This window comes from Ictalurus punctatus, chromosome 22 (genome assembly GCF_001660625.3).
Source record: "Ictalurus punctatus breed USDA103 chromosome 22, Coco_2.0, whole genome shotgun sequence".
Lineage (NCBI taxonomy): Eukaryota > Metazoa > Chordata > Actinopteri > Siluriformes > Ictaluridae > Ictalurus > Ictalurus punctatus.
Window position 1 is genome coordinate 2,170,366 of NC_030437.2, and position 13,756 is coordinate 2,184,121.

The 13,756-nt window shown below is 42.8% G+C and overlaps 2 protein-coding genes and 1 long non-coding RNA gene across 7 annotated transcripts; 1 reads left to right on the top strand and 2 right to left on the bottom strand.

Moving 5' to 3' along the window:
• Positions 1–42: 42 nt before the first annotated feature.
• On the top strand, positions 43–3,264 carry LOC124626185 (uncharacterized). Its single transcript, XR_006980877.1, has 2 exons — positions 43–178; positions 3,044–3,264. It is a non-coding gene; the product is annotated as an uncharacterized LOC124626185 (long non-coding RNA).
• Positions 54–7,512, bottom strand: ccdc125 (coiled-coil domain containing 125). 3 transcript variants are annotated; one of them, XM_053674635.1, is made up of 13 exons: positions 7,434–7,512; positions 6,016–6,103; positions 5,546–5,842; positions 5,011–5,069; positions 4,123–4,209; positions 3,910–3,987; positions 3,671–3,756; positions 3,461–3,543; positions 3,229–3,341; positions 2,271–2,378; positions 2,041–2,179; positions 1,418–1,530; positions 54–1,176 (listed from the first exon to the last, which is right to left on the bottom strand). In XM_053674635.1, the coding sequence occupies exons 3-13, from the start codon at positions 5,814–5,816 to the stop codon at positions 898–900; spliced, it is 1,416 nt and encodes a 471-aa protein (XP_053530610.1). In that variant the 5' UTR covers positions 5,817–5,842; positions 6,016–6,103; positions 7,434–7,512; the 3' UTR covers positions 54–897. The 3 variants fall into 3 exon arrangements, with proteins under 3 accessions (XP_053530610.1, XP_017307115.1, XP_017307117.1); XM_017451626.2 differs by lacking the exon at positions 7,434–7,512 and adding an exon at positions 7,074–7,427; XM_017451628.2 differs by lacking the exons at positions 6,016–6,103; positions 7,434–7,512 and adding an exon at positions 7,074–7,427.
• A 595-nt stretch (positions 7,513–8,107) lies between these two features.
• Positions 8,108–13,605, bottom strand: rad17 (RAD17 checkpoint clamp loader component). Of its 3 annotated transcripts, XM_053674633.1 has the most exons (17): positions 13,018–13,425; positions 12,861–12,946; positions 12,478–12,738; positions 12,308–12,391; positions 12,039–12,198; positions 11,812–11,948; positions 11,430–11,482; positions 11,216–11,341; positions 10,980–11,049; positions 10,778–10,889; positions 10,466–10,654; positions 10,296–10,381; positions 9,940–10,086; positions 9,553–9,699; positions 9,335–9,455; positions 9,090–9,147; positions 8,108–8,751 (listed from the first exon to the last, which is right to left on the bottom strand). In XM_053674633.1, the coding sequence occupies exons 1-17, from the start codon at positions 13,031–13,033 to the stop codon at positions 8,499–8,501; spliced, it is 2,106 nt and encodes a 701-aa protein (XP_053530608.1). In that variant the 5' UTR covers positions 13,034–13,425; the 3' UTR covers positions 8,108–8,498. The 3 variants fall into 3 exon arrangements, with proteins under 3 accessions (XP_053530608.1, XP_053530607.1, XP_053530606.1); XM_053674632.1 differs by lacking the exon at positions 13,018–13,425 and adding an exon at positions 13,457–13,605 and having other exon boundaries at positions 10,778–11,049; XM_053674631.1 differs by having other exon boundaries at positions 10,778–11,049; positions 13,018–13,426.
• Between the last annotated feature and the right edge of the window lie 151 nt (positions 13,606–13,756).

The window sequence follows — 13,756 nt, forward strand, 5'->3', positions numbered from 1 at the left end:
GTGGGGGGGTTGATTCCCATCATTGGCGTTTTCTTTTAAACTCAAAAGACATGTTTTAAAAAGTTTAAAAAGTTTATTTCGTGTTTCAAAGTACATATAGTCATAAAAAAAAGACATACAGAGAGCTTTTAAATCCTGTGGTTCATGGTTCAGCCAATGAGAGTGGAATTACACTTGAGTAAGTCTACTTCCTCACTATAGTTAAGTATTATTTGGGGTTATTTATACTTTACCTGTTTATACTTCCAAGTGAAAAAACAAAAAAAAATTTATTCTTTACATTATTTAGACCTTCAGAGAACTCCAAAATGATCAAAGGTCTCTTCTTCTCATCTAGCACTTGACTGTTCATCCACAGAATGGTCACTTTTTATTTGCACTTGATTAACATTTAGTTTAAAGTTTACAATCGTCTCTTAAAGACATTTACATTTTACTTATTAATACTTGATTACGTTTAAACGTCGTAGTTTCAAAAGATATTTTTGGCAGGATCCTTAAATTTAGTAAGGTTTGCACCTTCAAGTGTAATTTCTCAGCACTTTTCCACCCCCTGTCAGCAGGCTATTTAACTGGATCAGAATATGTTTAGATACGATCAGAGCTAGATAGCAGAATCGAAATAAAGATGGAAAAGATGTGCAAAACAAAACATATCAAAAACATATACAATGCCTCGTAAACAATACTAGCCGTTTATGACATAATAACTCTAATATCAGTCGTGTGGTTGTCTTATTACATTTCAACATTCAGAATGTTCGTTACGCTTTGACGACAGTGAAACAAATGCTGATTCACACTCATTTCCCAGATAAAAAGATATATTATTAATCCTTGGAGGAGAAAGGATGGGGTATTTGATTACATTTAGCAAATGAAAGTCTTGAGGTTTCTTTACTCCTCCTGTTTATCGCTCGCCCTATTTTGTGAACCCGCCATTCTTGTCTTGTCTTCACGCTCGTCCATGACCACCGGTATATTATCACATGGGCACGACGAATGATCAGCTGCGCATTTGGATCGGTCCGATTCTGGTTTAGATTCAGCCCCGTTGTGTGAGATGTCCAGCTCCTTGAGCTGTGCCTGAAGACGTTTCTCCAGGTCCTCGTAGCTCCGCGCTAACATGTAGCTGACCTTCCTCTGATGGGCCAAGGCCTCCTCTTTATCACTCAGCTGAAACACACGATAAACATTGCTCTTGCATTTAATCTCCTATTTTGTGTTTGGGTTTGTTTGGAGAAACGAGTTCTCTCTCAATGCTAAATGATTTTTCTCCATGTCTTATCTACACTCCCACCTGAACACATACTCAACACTCAGCAAGCTGTGCGTCTGTAAATATCCCAGATAATAATGTAGATGAAGAACAAAGATAGAGCGTGTTCAGTTGACATGTTATGGACGGAGTACACACCAGATCAAGTAGCAGCTTCAGGGTTTCTTTCAGGTTGCTCGGGACTTTTCCTTCTCTGAGCGATGGCAGGAATCTCTTCAGCGCCTGAGTCACTCCAGCCGAGCGCTGCTTCCCTGTGATGTGAGGATGCATTAGTATGACCATGATATCTGAACGACACTGCAAATGTGTATATAGTTCATATTAAATAAGGTTAAGTAAAACAGTGAGTTATAGTTACCACTCGAAAGTTGATTATTTTCCTATAACGGCACGTCCTCAAGTGTTTTATGCCAATGATAACACATTTCCTATTTATTTAAAAATGGGACGTTACACTTTTTATCCATTTATAATTGCATTCAATGTTGTGGAATGTCCATGAAACAACTTAGTTCCTGTTATCACTTGTGTTATAGCCGTTATAATCAGTTCCCTCACCAGCACTCTCTTTTTTTTAACTCTTTCCTGAAGATGTCGGAAAACTGTAGTCACCTCTGACTGTTACAAAGCACTGACACTGGAGACTCCTTCCATATATGTTACACAAACATCTCCTCACAGAACATTTCACCATAGCTTTTGTGACTTATAGCTACACTAGTGTCAGAGCTGCTGTTATAGTAAAGTTATAGATACTGCACCTCTCTCTGGTGTGTGTGTGTCGCTTTCTGCCAGCTGCAGCACTTTCTCGCTCCCTCTCCTCAGCTGCTGCTCAAATGCAATCCGGAACGCATCCACCATCACGTACGCTTCGTCCTTCATCCCCCTTTGCAGTTCCAGCTACACACACACACACACACACACGCACATGCACTTTAATATATGCACATATACTCACATAATATACTCACACAGACTGACATATACACACCTCTTGTTGAAGCTGAAGGACTTGTTTACGGCTTGCAGCTGCACTCTTCGCACAGGAACACGGCTCTCCTGTGCTGGAGCTGCACTTACACGCCCCATACACAGCCAGCTGGGAAGCACACCATACACCTTTAACACTTTTATCACTTTCCCTCTGGATGGAGGGATGGTTGGAAGAATAAGAAACCCGGATAAATGAATGGCATTGATGGATTGCTAGAATTATGAACGGAGGATAGACAACCATCTATCTATCCACCTGCATCCATCTTATTCATGAATTTTTCCAACCATACATTCATCGCACCTTTGTTGTACCCATTCCTTAACACATCTATCAATAAACCCAGCCATCCTTCCATCAATCCTACTTAAAAGTAATTATTTTAGCTACCAATCATTCACTGTAGCTATCTGTATACATCCATTCATTTATCTATCCATCTGTCCACCAATTCATCCAATATTCTTGAAATTTATCCACCCATCATTCATACTTCTAACTATTCTTCTATGGCTAGTCATCCAAGCATCCAAAAGTTTGTCCATCTCAAAATCCATCCATCCATCCATCTCAAAATTAAATTCACCTACCTATCTATCTATCCAAACTTCTGTTTGTCTATCCACCAACTTATAACTTTGAAAACCAGTTGTGCATCTATCCATAATTATTTTTCCTCATTGTCTAATTATCACCCACTTTCTTTCTGTCTATTCAGTAAGTTTGTCTTGTCTCTCTATATTGAAATCTGGCCATTATGATCCTTCTAGGTTCTCACCAGACTTTCCAGCTTCCAAAATTCTAGCTATCCATCTACGTCCATCAAACCAGCCATCCATCCATCCAACAGGTTTCTATCCAACCAACTCTATATCTTGAAATCCTTCTATCCATCCATCCATCCATCCATCTACTGAGGTTCCTCTCTATCTTCTCATCCCTGCATCCATAATACCTCCAGTGCAGATCCCTCTCTGTTTTGGCTGCATGGTGGTTGGGTCTTCTGGAAGTCTCTTCTCTCCTGAGCGCTCAGTAAGCCCAGGAGCTCCAGACACTGCTGACTCAATGCTAGTACACACACACACACACACACACACACACACACACACGCAGCAACACACACACAGCAACAATAAGCAATAAACTTGACTATATTCAGACTAGGTTCAGAGCATCTCTACACTTACATGTGTTCTCTCTGTGCAGATCCTGAAACCGTCCCAGTCTCTCATCAAGTGCTTTGCTCAGAACCTGGTTCTCTGCACACACCCTGTTACACACGTGTATTTAAATTTTTTTAATTTGTCAGTTGTGAAAACAAAATAGATTTTGAACCACAAAGCCATCAAATCCTAATAGTGTTTTAAAATGTATTCTCATGCTGTGTACAATCTTACCTGTCGTATTTCAGCTCCCACGCGTGCTCCAGGTTCTTAAACTGCACCTGGTTGAAGGTGATCTCCCACTGCAAAGCGTTCACTTCCTGCACATGGACAGTTACAGAACATCATGATCAGATATTAGTTACACTGAATTCACACCAGATGCATTCAGCACGCTCTACCAGCACAACAACAACAACAAAAGTGCCCCACTGTGCGAAAAAAGTTAACAAAGTAATAAATGTGTAGTTCACCTTTTCCAAAGCTTTGTTCCGCTCTTCACTCTTCTGCAGTAAGAGCTTGGTGTGACTGGTGGCTTTATCTAATATGGCCTTTTGGGTAAAAATAAATAAATAAATAAATATGGCTCAATAAGCTGTCCTGAGTGAATATTTAAATGAAAAAAAATGGATATAATATCGTCATAATACACTGATTATTGAATGGAGCGTCAGTGTGTTTATTACTTGGCCTTGCAGGATTCTCAGAGCTTCATGTTTGCCTTCAAGATGTCGATGTGTCACTTCCAGTTCTGACCTCAAAAGCTCCACTTCCTACCGGGCAGAACAACATACGATATGACGTGTTGTACAAATACCAATGCTTGTGAGAAGATTATCTATCCATCCATCCATCAGTTTGTGTCTTTTTCCACTCCACTTGAAGACCAGAACCTTTGAGAACTAAACTGTTACTGTGAGCCATTGCATAGTCATGTTTCTAGTTTGTCAGGTCTTGTTTATTGCTTCTCGTGTGGTTCATGCTTTTCACCAGTCGTATTACACTTTCCTTCTTTTGTTAAAACCTTTGTGTATTTGTATCCTGGTTTCCTTGTCGTTCCTTGTTTCAGTGTCATCAGAATGATTTCCTCCATCGCTTATGTACACTCCCACCTGAACACACATTCAATACTCAGCAGGTTGCGCGTCCGTGTCCATAAATACACCTGCTAATAACTGAGATGAATATCATATAAAGTGCATGTTTTCCAACTGTACGGCTATAAAAGCTCATCTTTTACCCTGATCTGTGGGAAAAACCACTTGGTGCTAGTAAATGCACTATCAGTGTGTTCATATTCCAGAATTAAAGGGCCTCCTAAAGCAGTTCACAACACGTCTGTACTTTTCAAAATACTGATTCAATTATTAACCAGAGCAGTTTGTGATCGCTCAGCTATTAAGGTTCTCTTCTACTAACTAGAAGGTTCCCATATGTGAGCAATTTTTCAGCTCAGTTGCTTGGATTAGTTTCTGCTCCACTTTGGAGAAAGAGACTCCTGAATGAATCAAATGAATCAAAGTAGATTCAGATCTAAGCGCTCTGGTGCTGAAAGTGTGATAATGTCGGTGTACCTCCGTGACTTCCTGCAGTCTCTTCTGCAACTCCTCACTGGACTCGCCGGCACTGCTCTCTGTCAGAAAATAATAATAATTAACTAATCATTATAATAAGAGTTGCGGGTTTGTTTTGCTGAAGGTTCCGGCGCTTTGTTAAAGCTGTGAGAAACACCATGTGCTCACAAAGGGCCTTTTGTCATGGCACAAACACACCAAAGTCAACAAGACCCAATGGCTCAGAACAGGACACAGATAGGGATTGACCGAGTCCCTTTGGCTCTCATTTTAGCTATTAGTTTACGATAGTAAAGGGGTAATTGTTTGAGAACACCATCATGAGCAAACGCTTACATTTTAGCTCACCTCTGTTGACACTTTGGTCAACAGATTGAGGACGACTCCAAAGAACAGAGCAAGAAACCGTTGTTTGAGATCGGACAATTGTATCGTAAAAAATATAAACATGTCAAATTACTTGTGCTGTAAGTTCTGATCCATAATTCGGTCTAATAAAAATGGCATTATTGCTGTGGTCGTGATTTAGACTGACCTGAGTCTCTGATCCTCCACTGAGAGATCCTCTCTGCCTCCAGCTCCTTTCTGAAAGCGGTGTACATCGCACTGCATGATGTCCAGGAGAAAGATCTACCAGTGCCCTCACTGCCCCATTTCATCTGGTCTAAAAAGTCCGCTTTGCTCCTGCTCCGTGACTTACGGATCCCAGCTACAGACCGGGTGCCGTCCCCGAGATCTCCCTCTGCCATGTCATCTTCTGAGGGCTGATCTGTAGTACTCGCTTGTTCTTGGTCTGCGTGCATCATTTCCACCTTGACCTGGAGTCAATGCCCTAAAAAACAATTTCAATGTTGTTGTTTTTTTTTTCTTCTGAAACTCCCGCATTTTTGCTTTACATTTTCCGACATGACTAAAGTCCAGTGTTCTCTAATATAATAATCGGAGTATTATTCGCATTCACGGTTTGTGATTTGATGAAGAACAGGATATCACGTTATAACTCACCTGTGACTGTTCACTTTTCTTCTCCCATGAATATATTAGGTAGTGGAAGTGCTATGTTGGCACAGCGGATGCTCGACATAATCTAAGACTAAGAAAAAAGTATTAAATACAAAGAAAAGCGTATAATGGCTGCCATGGTGACGTTTTCTGTAAGGAGACGTGTATAAAACATTTACGGAAGGAGTCTCCAGTGTTAGCGCTTTGAAACAGTCAGGGGTGAAGCTGTACGTGACGGGAACGTCTTCAGGACTGAGGAGTTCACGTTTTGTGATTTCTGAGTAACATGACAAGCCGACTAACAAGGAACTAACTTTGTGGAGTAATTAGTTTTTAAATGTAACTATAAATGGATAAAATAAAATATTGTAATTGTTGGAAAATCGCTGTGGTTTAAGAGGAACAATTTGGAACACTTGTGGTGACTGTAACTCCGCTTCATCACACCACTCTGTCCTTGATTATTTCTCTAATATTGCACAACACAGAGCGTTTAATTCCTTACATACTCGTTAAGGATTCATAAAACTTCAGGACGTGATTGTTTTATTATTTACCCAAATGACCTCTTAGGGGGGAAAAAACACTTCCTTAATCATTCGGTTTTCTAAAAGGGTTCTACTTGTAATCTTTTTTTTGGAAAGGTTCTATATGGGACCTTTAAGGGTTCCTCCAGAGGGACTCAGTGAAGAACCGTATACTACTAAACCTGAGTTGTGAGCCCCCTATCTCTTTGTTTTCATTTAGAATCACAAACATTATTTCTAACACATGATGAACATTGTGTTGAAGTGAGGTGGAACTCGAGCAAGGTGTTGGAGGTTCCTGTTAGGTATACAGTACAGTATGCAGGTGAAGTGTATAGAGGAGAATGGCGACTGATCTGCTGCTTCAAGCGCCAGCTGTTTAGGAAAGTGCGCAGATGTCGATGCCGAAGCAAAACATCTGTATATGTCTATGGTTACCAAAATAATAATAATAATAAAAGATCAAGGGATAATTTGGCTTGAAAACCCCCTTGCATTAGGTTCGGAAACATTGGAAGAAAGCGCGGAACTCACCTGTAACCGGAACACCTGTCCGAGCAGCACAGCAGAATGAACGATGGCGGAAATAAATCATCTATACAGGCTGTACACTTCCACACCACCGTGATCGCACAGCACACACGGGTGTGTCACACACACACACACACACACACACACACACACACTTTTCCAGCCCGAAGTTTAACACCAGGCTACGTTTAAAGCGAATCTAATGGAGCTGCAGTGTTTTTTAATGAGCTTTTAATCAGAGTTTGCCACATTTTCTCCTCAGAGAATACACCATCTACACAATTCAACGTGTAAGAACACTATTCTAGTGCTTCTGTGTAAGATGTCAATGATTCTAAAGTAAAATACTGCGCAAAAACAAACCTCCACAAAGAACTCCAGCGATGTCGTTTTCGAACGAGTCGGCTCTTTTATATGAACTTTGAGAGCCGATTCACATCTATAGATGAACCTTCACCCCTCCCCCCATCAGTTAATGTAATCCGCTGAAATCACACAGTGTTAAAACCAGATGTAGTCAGCGGTTAAGAAGATCACAAACTGTTGTCTGGGTTACAAACAAATGGCAATTAGATGTTTGGGAGCCAAAAGAGTCGACTCTTATTGGTGAGCCGAATCAAATTCTGAGTCACTGAAAAGAGCCGTAATTTTCAGGTGTCTATTTGTAGTAGGGCTGGTTCGTCAAGGACAAAGTTTTAACAATATCAGCAAACTGACATCCTCTGTTCTTGTACTGTGATTTATGAGCGAGTTTTAAAAAATAAATAAATAAATACTTTTCAGTGTTTATACAGGAGCACACCAGCATCCAGACGCTGCACACGGAGCAAGGTCTCAGATCAGATTTGACCTGGGCTTTTCATGTACTGGTGTGTATTGGAATTACATTTGGATAGGGATTATCTATATAAAAATTTAAAGTGTAAATACACCCCCCCCCCCAAAAAAAAAGGACTTAAATCCAATCCCTTCACCTATTTCATACCTCACAAGTTCGTGATGCGCTTCAGTTTACACTCCCAAAGACAACACAAAAGTTGCAAAACATAAATTTTATTGCCTGCTCAAGCGTGGCACTTATTAAAACAACCAACATGTCAGAATTATATTATTCTGGACACCAAAGAGCAGTATAGCAATGTCCAAAAGCTTTAAAAAAGAAAAAAAAAGATCATATATAAACACTCACTTTCTGTAGGTCCCAATGACCGAGACAAATAGGAACACTGTAACACCAATATGTACATACACGTGACACAAAGACTCTCTACTGTTTGTGCTGAACAAAATAAATATTAAACCTGCTCATTATTCACATTATAAAACCATATGCGAAAACACAGTGATGCCGAAACATAAACGTAAGAACCGGGTCTCATTAAGGCAACAACGGTGGACGATATACAGGAAACAGGAGCGCGAGCTTCGTCAGTCGCTGTCATACTCCTCGATTCGAAGGTCCTCCTCGTCCAGTAAGGCCTCGGAGGTGGTTGGCTGGGGCTGGCTGGCGGGGAGGTCGCCCCCTGGCTCCTGGCTGTTTGGGAGCGTGGGCATATCGCTGGTATCTCCTGGCAGAGTGGTCTGAATGCCAGGCTCAGTGCTCTGGGTTCCTGCCTCTTCATGATCACTGTCCAGGTCCAGCAGGCCAGGGTCTTTATCACCAAGTGCTTCAAGTTTTAATCTGAATGAATTTCAGACATAGTTTAGTCTGGTATATTCCAAAGAGCTGCATGGAATTCTGTGTTAATCCCCAGACAGTCCCCAGCATTCCTAACAACATCGCTGCAGGCCCCATCCCTGTTTCCATCTCCACTCCATCTATGCAAGCCTCATCCCCGTTGGCCCGATCAATAAGCAAAATTTCCTTACAGATCTCATGTACTGACAGAAGGTGCTAATGAATTAAGTTAGATGTGAATCCTTTAACTACTGTAACTGCAGTATTAATGAACTGTATTAACACTCCCATCGGAGTATCCTGAGAACTATTCCCATTCCACGGTCCTCCTGCTCACTCACCTGCCAGGAAATCTCCTGAGAGACAGATGGCCGACATCTTGGATGAAGGTTATCTGAGCTGAAAGGGGAAAAAAACAAACAAACACACACATGGTGTACTTCCTGTCGTTCCTACACTTCCTGTACATCCTAGACTGTCAGTAAGTGCTTTGTTCTCTCGGAGACAATCACATGACTTGTTTTAAGGCTGTTTTATGATGATCAGTCTGGTGATTAGCATGTTATAAACAGTGTGTGCATGTTACCTTGATTCCTCATAGGATTGCTGAGCTTGGCCAGGTAGGGCACTAGCTCAGTCACAAGGCTTATGGGTGTCAGACAGAAGCTGACGAAGAGCGACTGAGCCGTCAGATAGTTCTCTCGGTACTTTAACACCAGAAGACAAAACAACATGGTCAGAATAATGAGATGCATGGCATTCGTTAGTGAACCGGACAACGAGCTTGGCCCATATTCTCATTACCGTCTTGTTAATATGCAGCCAGTGGGGTTTGTGAAGTGGCTTAAAGCCGACTGACGACTGGTGCGCAGCCCGAGCGCGGGCGCTGTTCGAGTAGATGAGCCCTCTAGTGGCCACTGAAGATCCATACTCCAACATGGTGGACCTGGACTGTACAGACAGCAAAATCAAGCAGTCTAATAGATATTTTTTGGAGAACTGTGTCCACAAAAAGGTTTTGCCTAATGGATAGTGCCATTTTAAACACAGTCAAACTAACATAGTAGGGACCCATCAGATGGTAGAGATTTCGCCAAAGGAGAGAGAACATGGACAAGTGTTAAGGTGTTAAGGACATCATCGAGCTCCAGATATGGCCAACTTTGAAAATTCTTACGAATGTGAACTCACAGTCCATTCGGCCGTCAGGAAATCGGCGTCTGAGAGGTACTCGCTGGCCCGCGCCACGTCCTCCACGTCTGAGAAAAAGTCCAAATAGTTCTGGTGCAGGTAGAGGTTAAAGAACTCACCTGACATATGAGAGCGCTCAATAACAAGCTGATGAGCGAGAGCGAGAGAGAGAGAGAGAGAGAGAGAGAGAGAGAGAGAGACACACACACACACACACACACACACACACACAGTCATTATAACTAAATGTATTTATACATTGTTTATACAGTAGCCTAAACACTTCTTATCAGAATCACACTGCCATGTCCTAATGTGAGTGCAGGCTTGTGTTAATATCGCTTGAGTGTGTGTACCTCTGGGTCAACCAGCAGCTTATCCCTCTGATGCTCTGAAAGATGCGCTGGTAGCTTAGGAACATCGCCAGTTTCACAGCTTTCTCCTGAAATTATAACCAGCGTCGATCAGATGCACTTTATAACTCGATACGAATGAAACGGGAGTTTATACTGTATTCCAGACTGACGCTTGCAGTAGAGGATCTTCCCGAGCGCTCTGAAGAGGAAGAGGGACGCGTCTTTTCCTCCAATAGCAGGGCTCTCCTCCGGCACGTCGGTGGATTTAGCAGACCGACCCCTGCCCTTGGGTCTCGCTGAGGGTTTGGATGCAGATTTTCCCTTCTTAGAAGCCCAGAGGCTTTTTTCCAGTGAGAAATCTGGAGTTAGAACGCAGAGGATTCTCAGGTCACAGAGTCTAACCAGGGACCGAAGTTACACCCTATAGCTTTAAATAAGCAAAAGAACTTAAGACTTGTGGTAGAATCTGCGCGAGAACCCACCGGTGAAACAGGAGAACTGCAGGCTGTTCACAGCGCTCCGAATGTCTCCGGAACTTCCCGAGCACAGCTGCTCCAGTGCAGCCTTGTCAGGCACAGAGATCCTTCCAGCGCTCTGAAAAACGAAACCGGCCAAGTAAAAGCAGACATGAAAGTGGGCCAGAAGGTGCTGAAATGAGTCAACAAACTGTTCATTAACTGTCACCTTGCTCGCTTCGGCAGTCGCAATCCTACTCAGCACCTTCATCATGCTGGTAGGGGCTACGGGGTTAAAACTGGAGAAAACAGCAGGAGGGTTACAGAGATGTGTGAATAAACATGAGGGAAAGTACTGAGGACCCAGAAAGGACCTGCTTAAATGTACAATGTGTGAGTAAGATAGATAGATCTTGGTTCTCATTTCAGCTCCACACACAGAGTTTAACATGCTGAAATACAAACCTAATGTTGTGGATGCTCAGCTCCTCCTGTACGCCTTTGGGGAAGAGGAGTCTGGAACTGGTGTCTCCGCTCAGGCTGTCCGACACGATAAAGACCAGCGGGCACCTACCGGTCCGCACGAAACGCCTGCAGGAAACACACACAGCCTCATTTCCTGTCTGGTTCGTTTTTTAGACTGCAGTCCTGGATATAAAATGACATCCTTGTGTCTCACCTGAGGATATCATGCAAGCATCCTGGCTGTCTGTAGAACTGGTTTGGAAAATCCTACAGGGACACAAATTGATGAGAGTGTGAGATCCGAACCTCGGTTAAGTCACTTACATTTCCAGTTTATATATTCATGCATGCGAGGATAGTAAGCCCTGATTCTCTGGCAGGATCCAAAAGACGGTCTTATAATAAAAGAGGAATACAATTCTGAACAAACGTCATTTGAGCATTTTTATTAACCATGATAATGAAGGAACATCTGTGAAACTCATTCACTATAGTTGGCCTTAACTTCTGCAATGAAGTGTCACTTTACGGAATGCAGGTGTTTGTTATGAGACGCTGCCCTGCAGGTTAGCGTGCTGCATATTGCACCACCGTACCTCTACGAGGATGATCTTCCTCTCCTGAGCCTCGTCGTCTCCGCTCATCTGCAGCCGGTTGTACTTGTTCGCCCGGAGCAGAAACTCCTGGAAAGCTGCAGTCTGCGAGCTGCTGTGGAAAATGTTAAACCTAGAGGCTGAAACGGAACAAAACACATAATCACAACCATGAACGCGCGGACGCTGTAACATGATTCCGAGGTGCTCAGTGAAACTCTCCCCCGCACCTGGATTGAAGCTCTCCCTGAAGGAGTCGTCCGTCCTGTACTCCGCCGTGGTCGGGTTTGTCCACTCCTGGATGTGACAGCATGCATCTTTAGACAGGACGTGAACTGTGGCGGTCTTTCCACAGCCAGATGGGCCGGTGAGTAACAAAAGAGCGCCGCCCTGTGGAGAACCGTAGAGTTATCGATCGCGGTGGGTGGTTTTGTTTTGTTTTTCCCTCCCTCAGATATTAAGCATTTGAGATGTATAAAGAATAAGAAACGATGCACACCTTCTTACTGCTCTTTAAGTCCAAATGGACCTTCAACCAACTCTCGACTTCCTCAACTTTCTTCTTGTGGACCGCCAGCTCGGCCTGAGGAGGTCAGAGGAGGAGAAGCCTCGGTAACTCATGTATATATGTTCATGTGATGTATATTCGGGCTCATGTGGTCTCCTTACTTGTGTCTGAGGCGCATGCACATCCACCCAGGGTTCATCCTGGTTGTCCTGTGATCCTCGTCTGCTCGAGAAGACACCAGGCTCGGGGTTAGACGTTTGAGGCTCTCCCTTTCTCTTCCTCTGCTTCTTTCCGCCGACCTCCGCAATCGAGGGCTGTGCTTTGGACTTGCTTTCACCGGAAAATCCCTTTGTCGAGGGGAGGGTGTTCAACCCAGAGCCACCGAAAATTTCACCAAAGGATGGTTGTACCCAACTGCGTAACTGAAGTAAAGACAAAAATCCAATCAAGATTTTGAGTGATTTACACAGCAGCATTCAAGATACACCATGCCGCCACCCTCCTCGTGTATGATGATGGATTAATGAGAAGAAATTCAACTCACTTTACCAGAGGACGTCTTTCCTCCAAGAGAAAGTTTTGACATTATCAGCTCTTCCCATTCACACAGCCGGATTAATCGGTTTGGGACTGAAAAAAAATTATATATATTATAAGAAGAAATATTTCATTGCAAACTTTATGGAATTCTGAGACAGTACCTAGAGATGCAAACATCAAACTGAATGTCAGTGGGCTGAATACCACACAGCGCCCTGATAAACATGTAGTGGACTAGAGAGAGCCCATACAAGTCATTGTTGTGTTCACTCTGTAGTGCACCTACACAGGGAGTAGGGCGGGATTTGGGATACGGCCACAGTTTTCGCTTTGATTCCTAGATAAATTAACAAACGCTGCGTACATGTGTACAAATATACGTCGTCTGGACACGTACTCCAACTCATAACATGTTCTGCGATTGCTTTTGCCTAGTTTTTCAAGCATTAGTGGACATTTCTGACGTTAGCCGGCCAGCTGCGTAAACTCTGCTGTTGACCGTTAGCTTTGCTAAGTTAGCAGGCTGGTTAGCAAACCTAGCTAATACAATGTCATCGCGTTATCTGACAAACGCTGCATTTGCGCTGAAGACGAACTTACCTCAGTCATTTCTGACGCTAAATAAAAGCCCCAACGCTTTTGCGCACACATCTGAGATTAGATTATATATAACTATCGAGTTCTGTACCCCTTTAAACTTCCAACGGTCCGCCTCCTGTGTACATTTCTTTTTAACTACAAGTCCCGCCTCCTGCGCTTGGATTGGCTGACACAGCCCTGCCTCCTGAGCGATGATTGGCTAGGGAGAAAAAAGTTTTGTTTTTTTTGTAAATACAGACATCATCTTTTTTAAATCAGACAGTCTTCCATTATTTATATTTTTAGCCGCATGTTTTGGTT

Coding starts and splice junctions, on each gene's coding strand:
- ccdc125 (XM_053674635.1), bottom strand. CDS start 5,816: ATGATGCACGCAGACCAAGAACAAGCGAGTACTACAGATCAGCCCTCA. Junction 5,070..5,545: donor GTGGAGGATCAGAGACTCAG/GTCAGTCTAAAT, acceptor ATTTTCTGACAG/AGAGCAGTGCCGGCGAGTCC. Junction 4,210..5,010: donor GACTGCAGGAAGTCACGGAG/GTACACCGACAT, acceptor TCTGCCCGGTAG/GAAGTGGAGCTTTTGAGGTC.
- rad17 (XM_053674631.1), bottom strand. Junction 11,483..11,811: donor GGAAGATCATCCTCGTAGAG/GTACGGTGGTGC, acceptor GTGTCCCTGTAG/GATTTTCCAAACCAGTTCTA. Junction 11,342..11,429: donor TGCTTGCATGATATCCTCAG/GTGAGACACAAG, acceptor TGTTTCCTGCAG/GCGTTTCGTGCGGACCGGTA.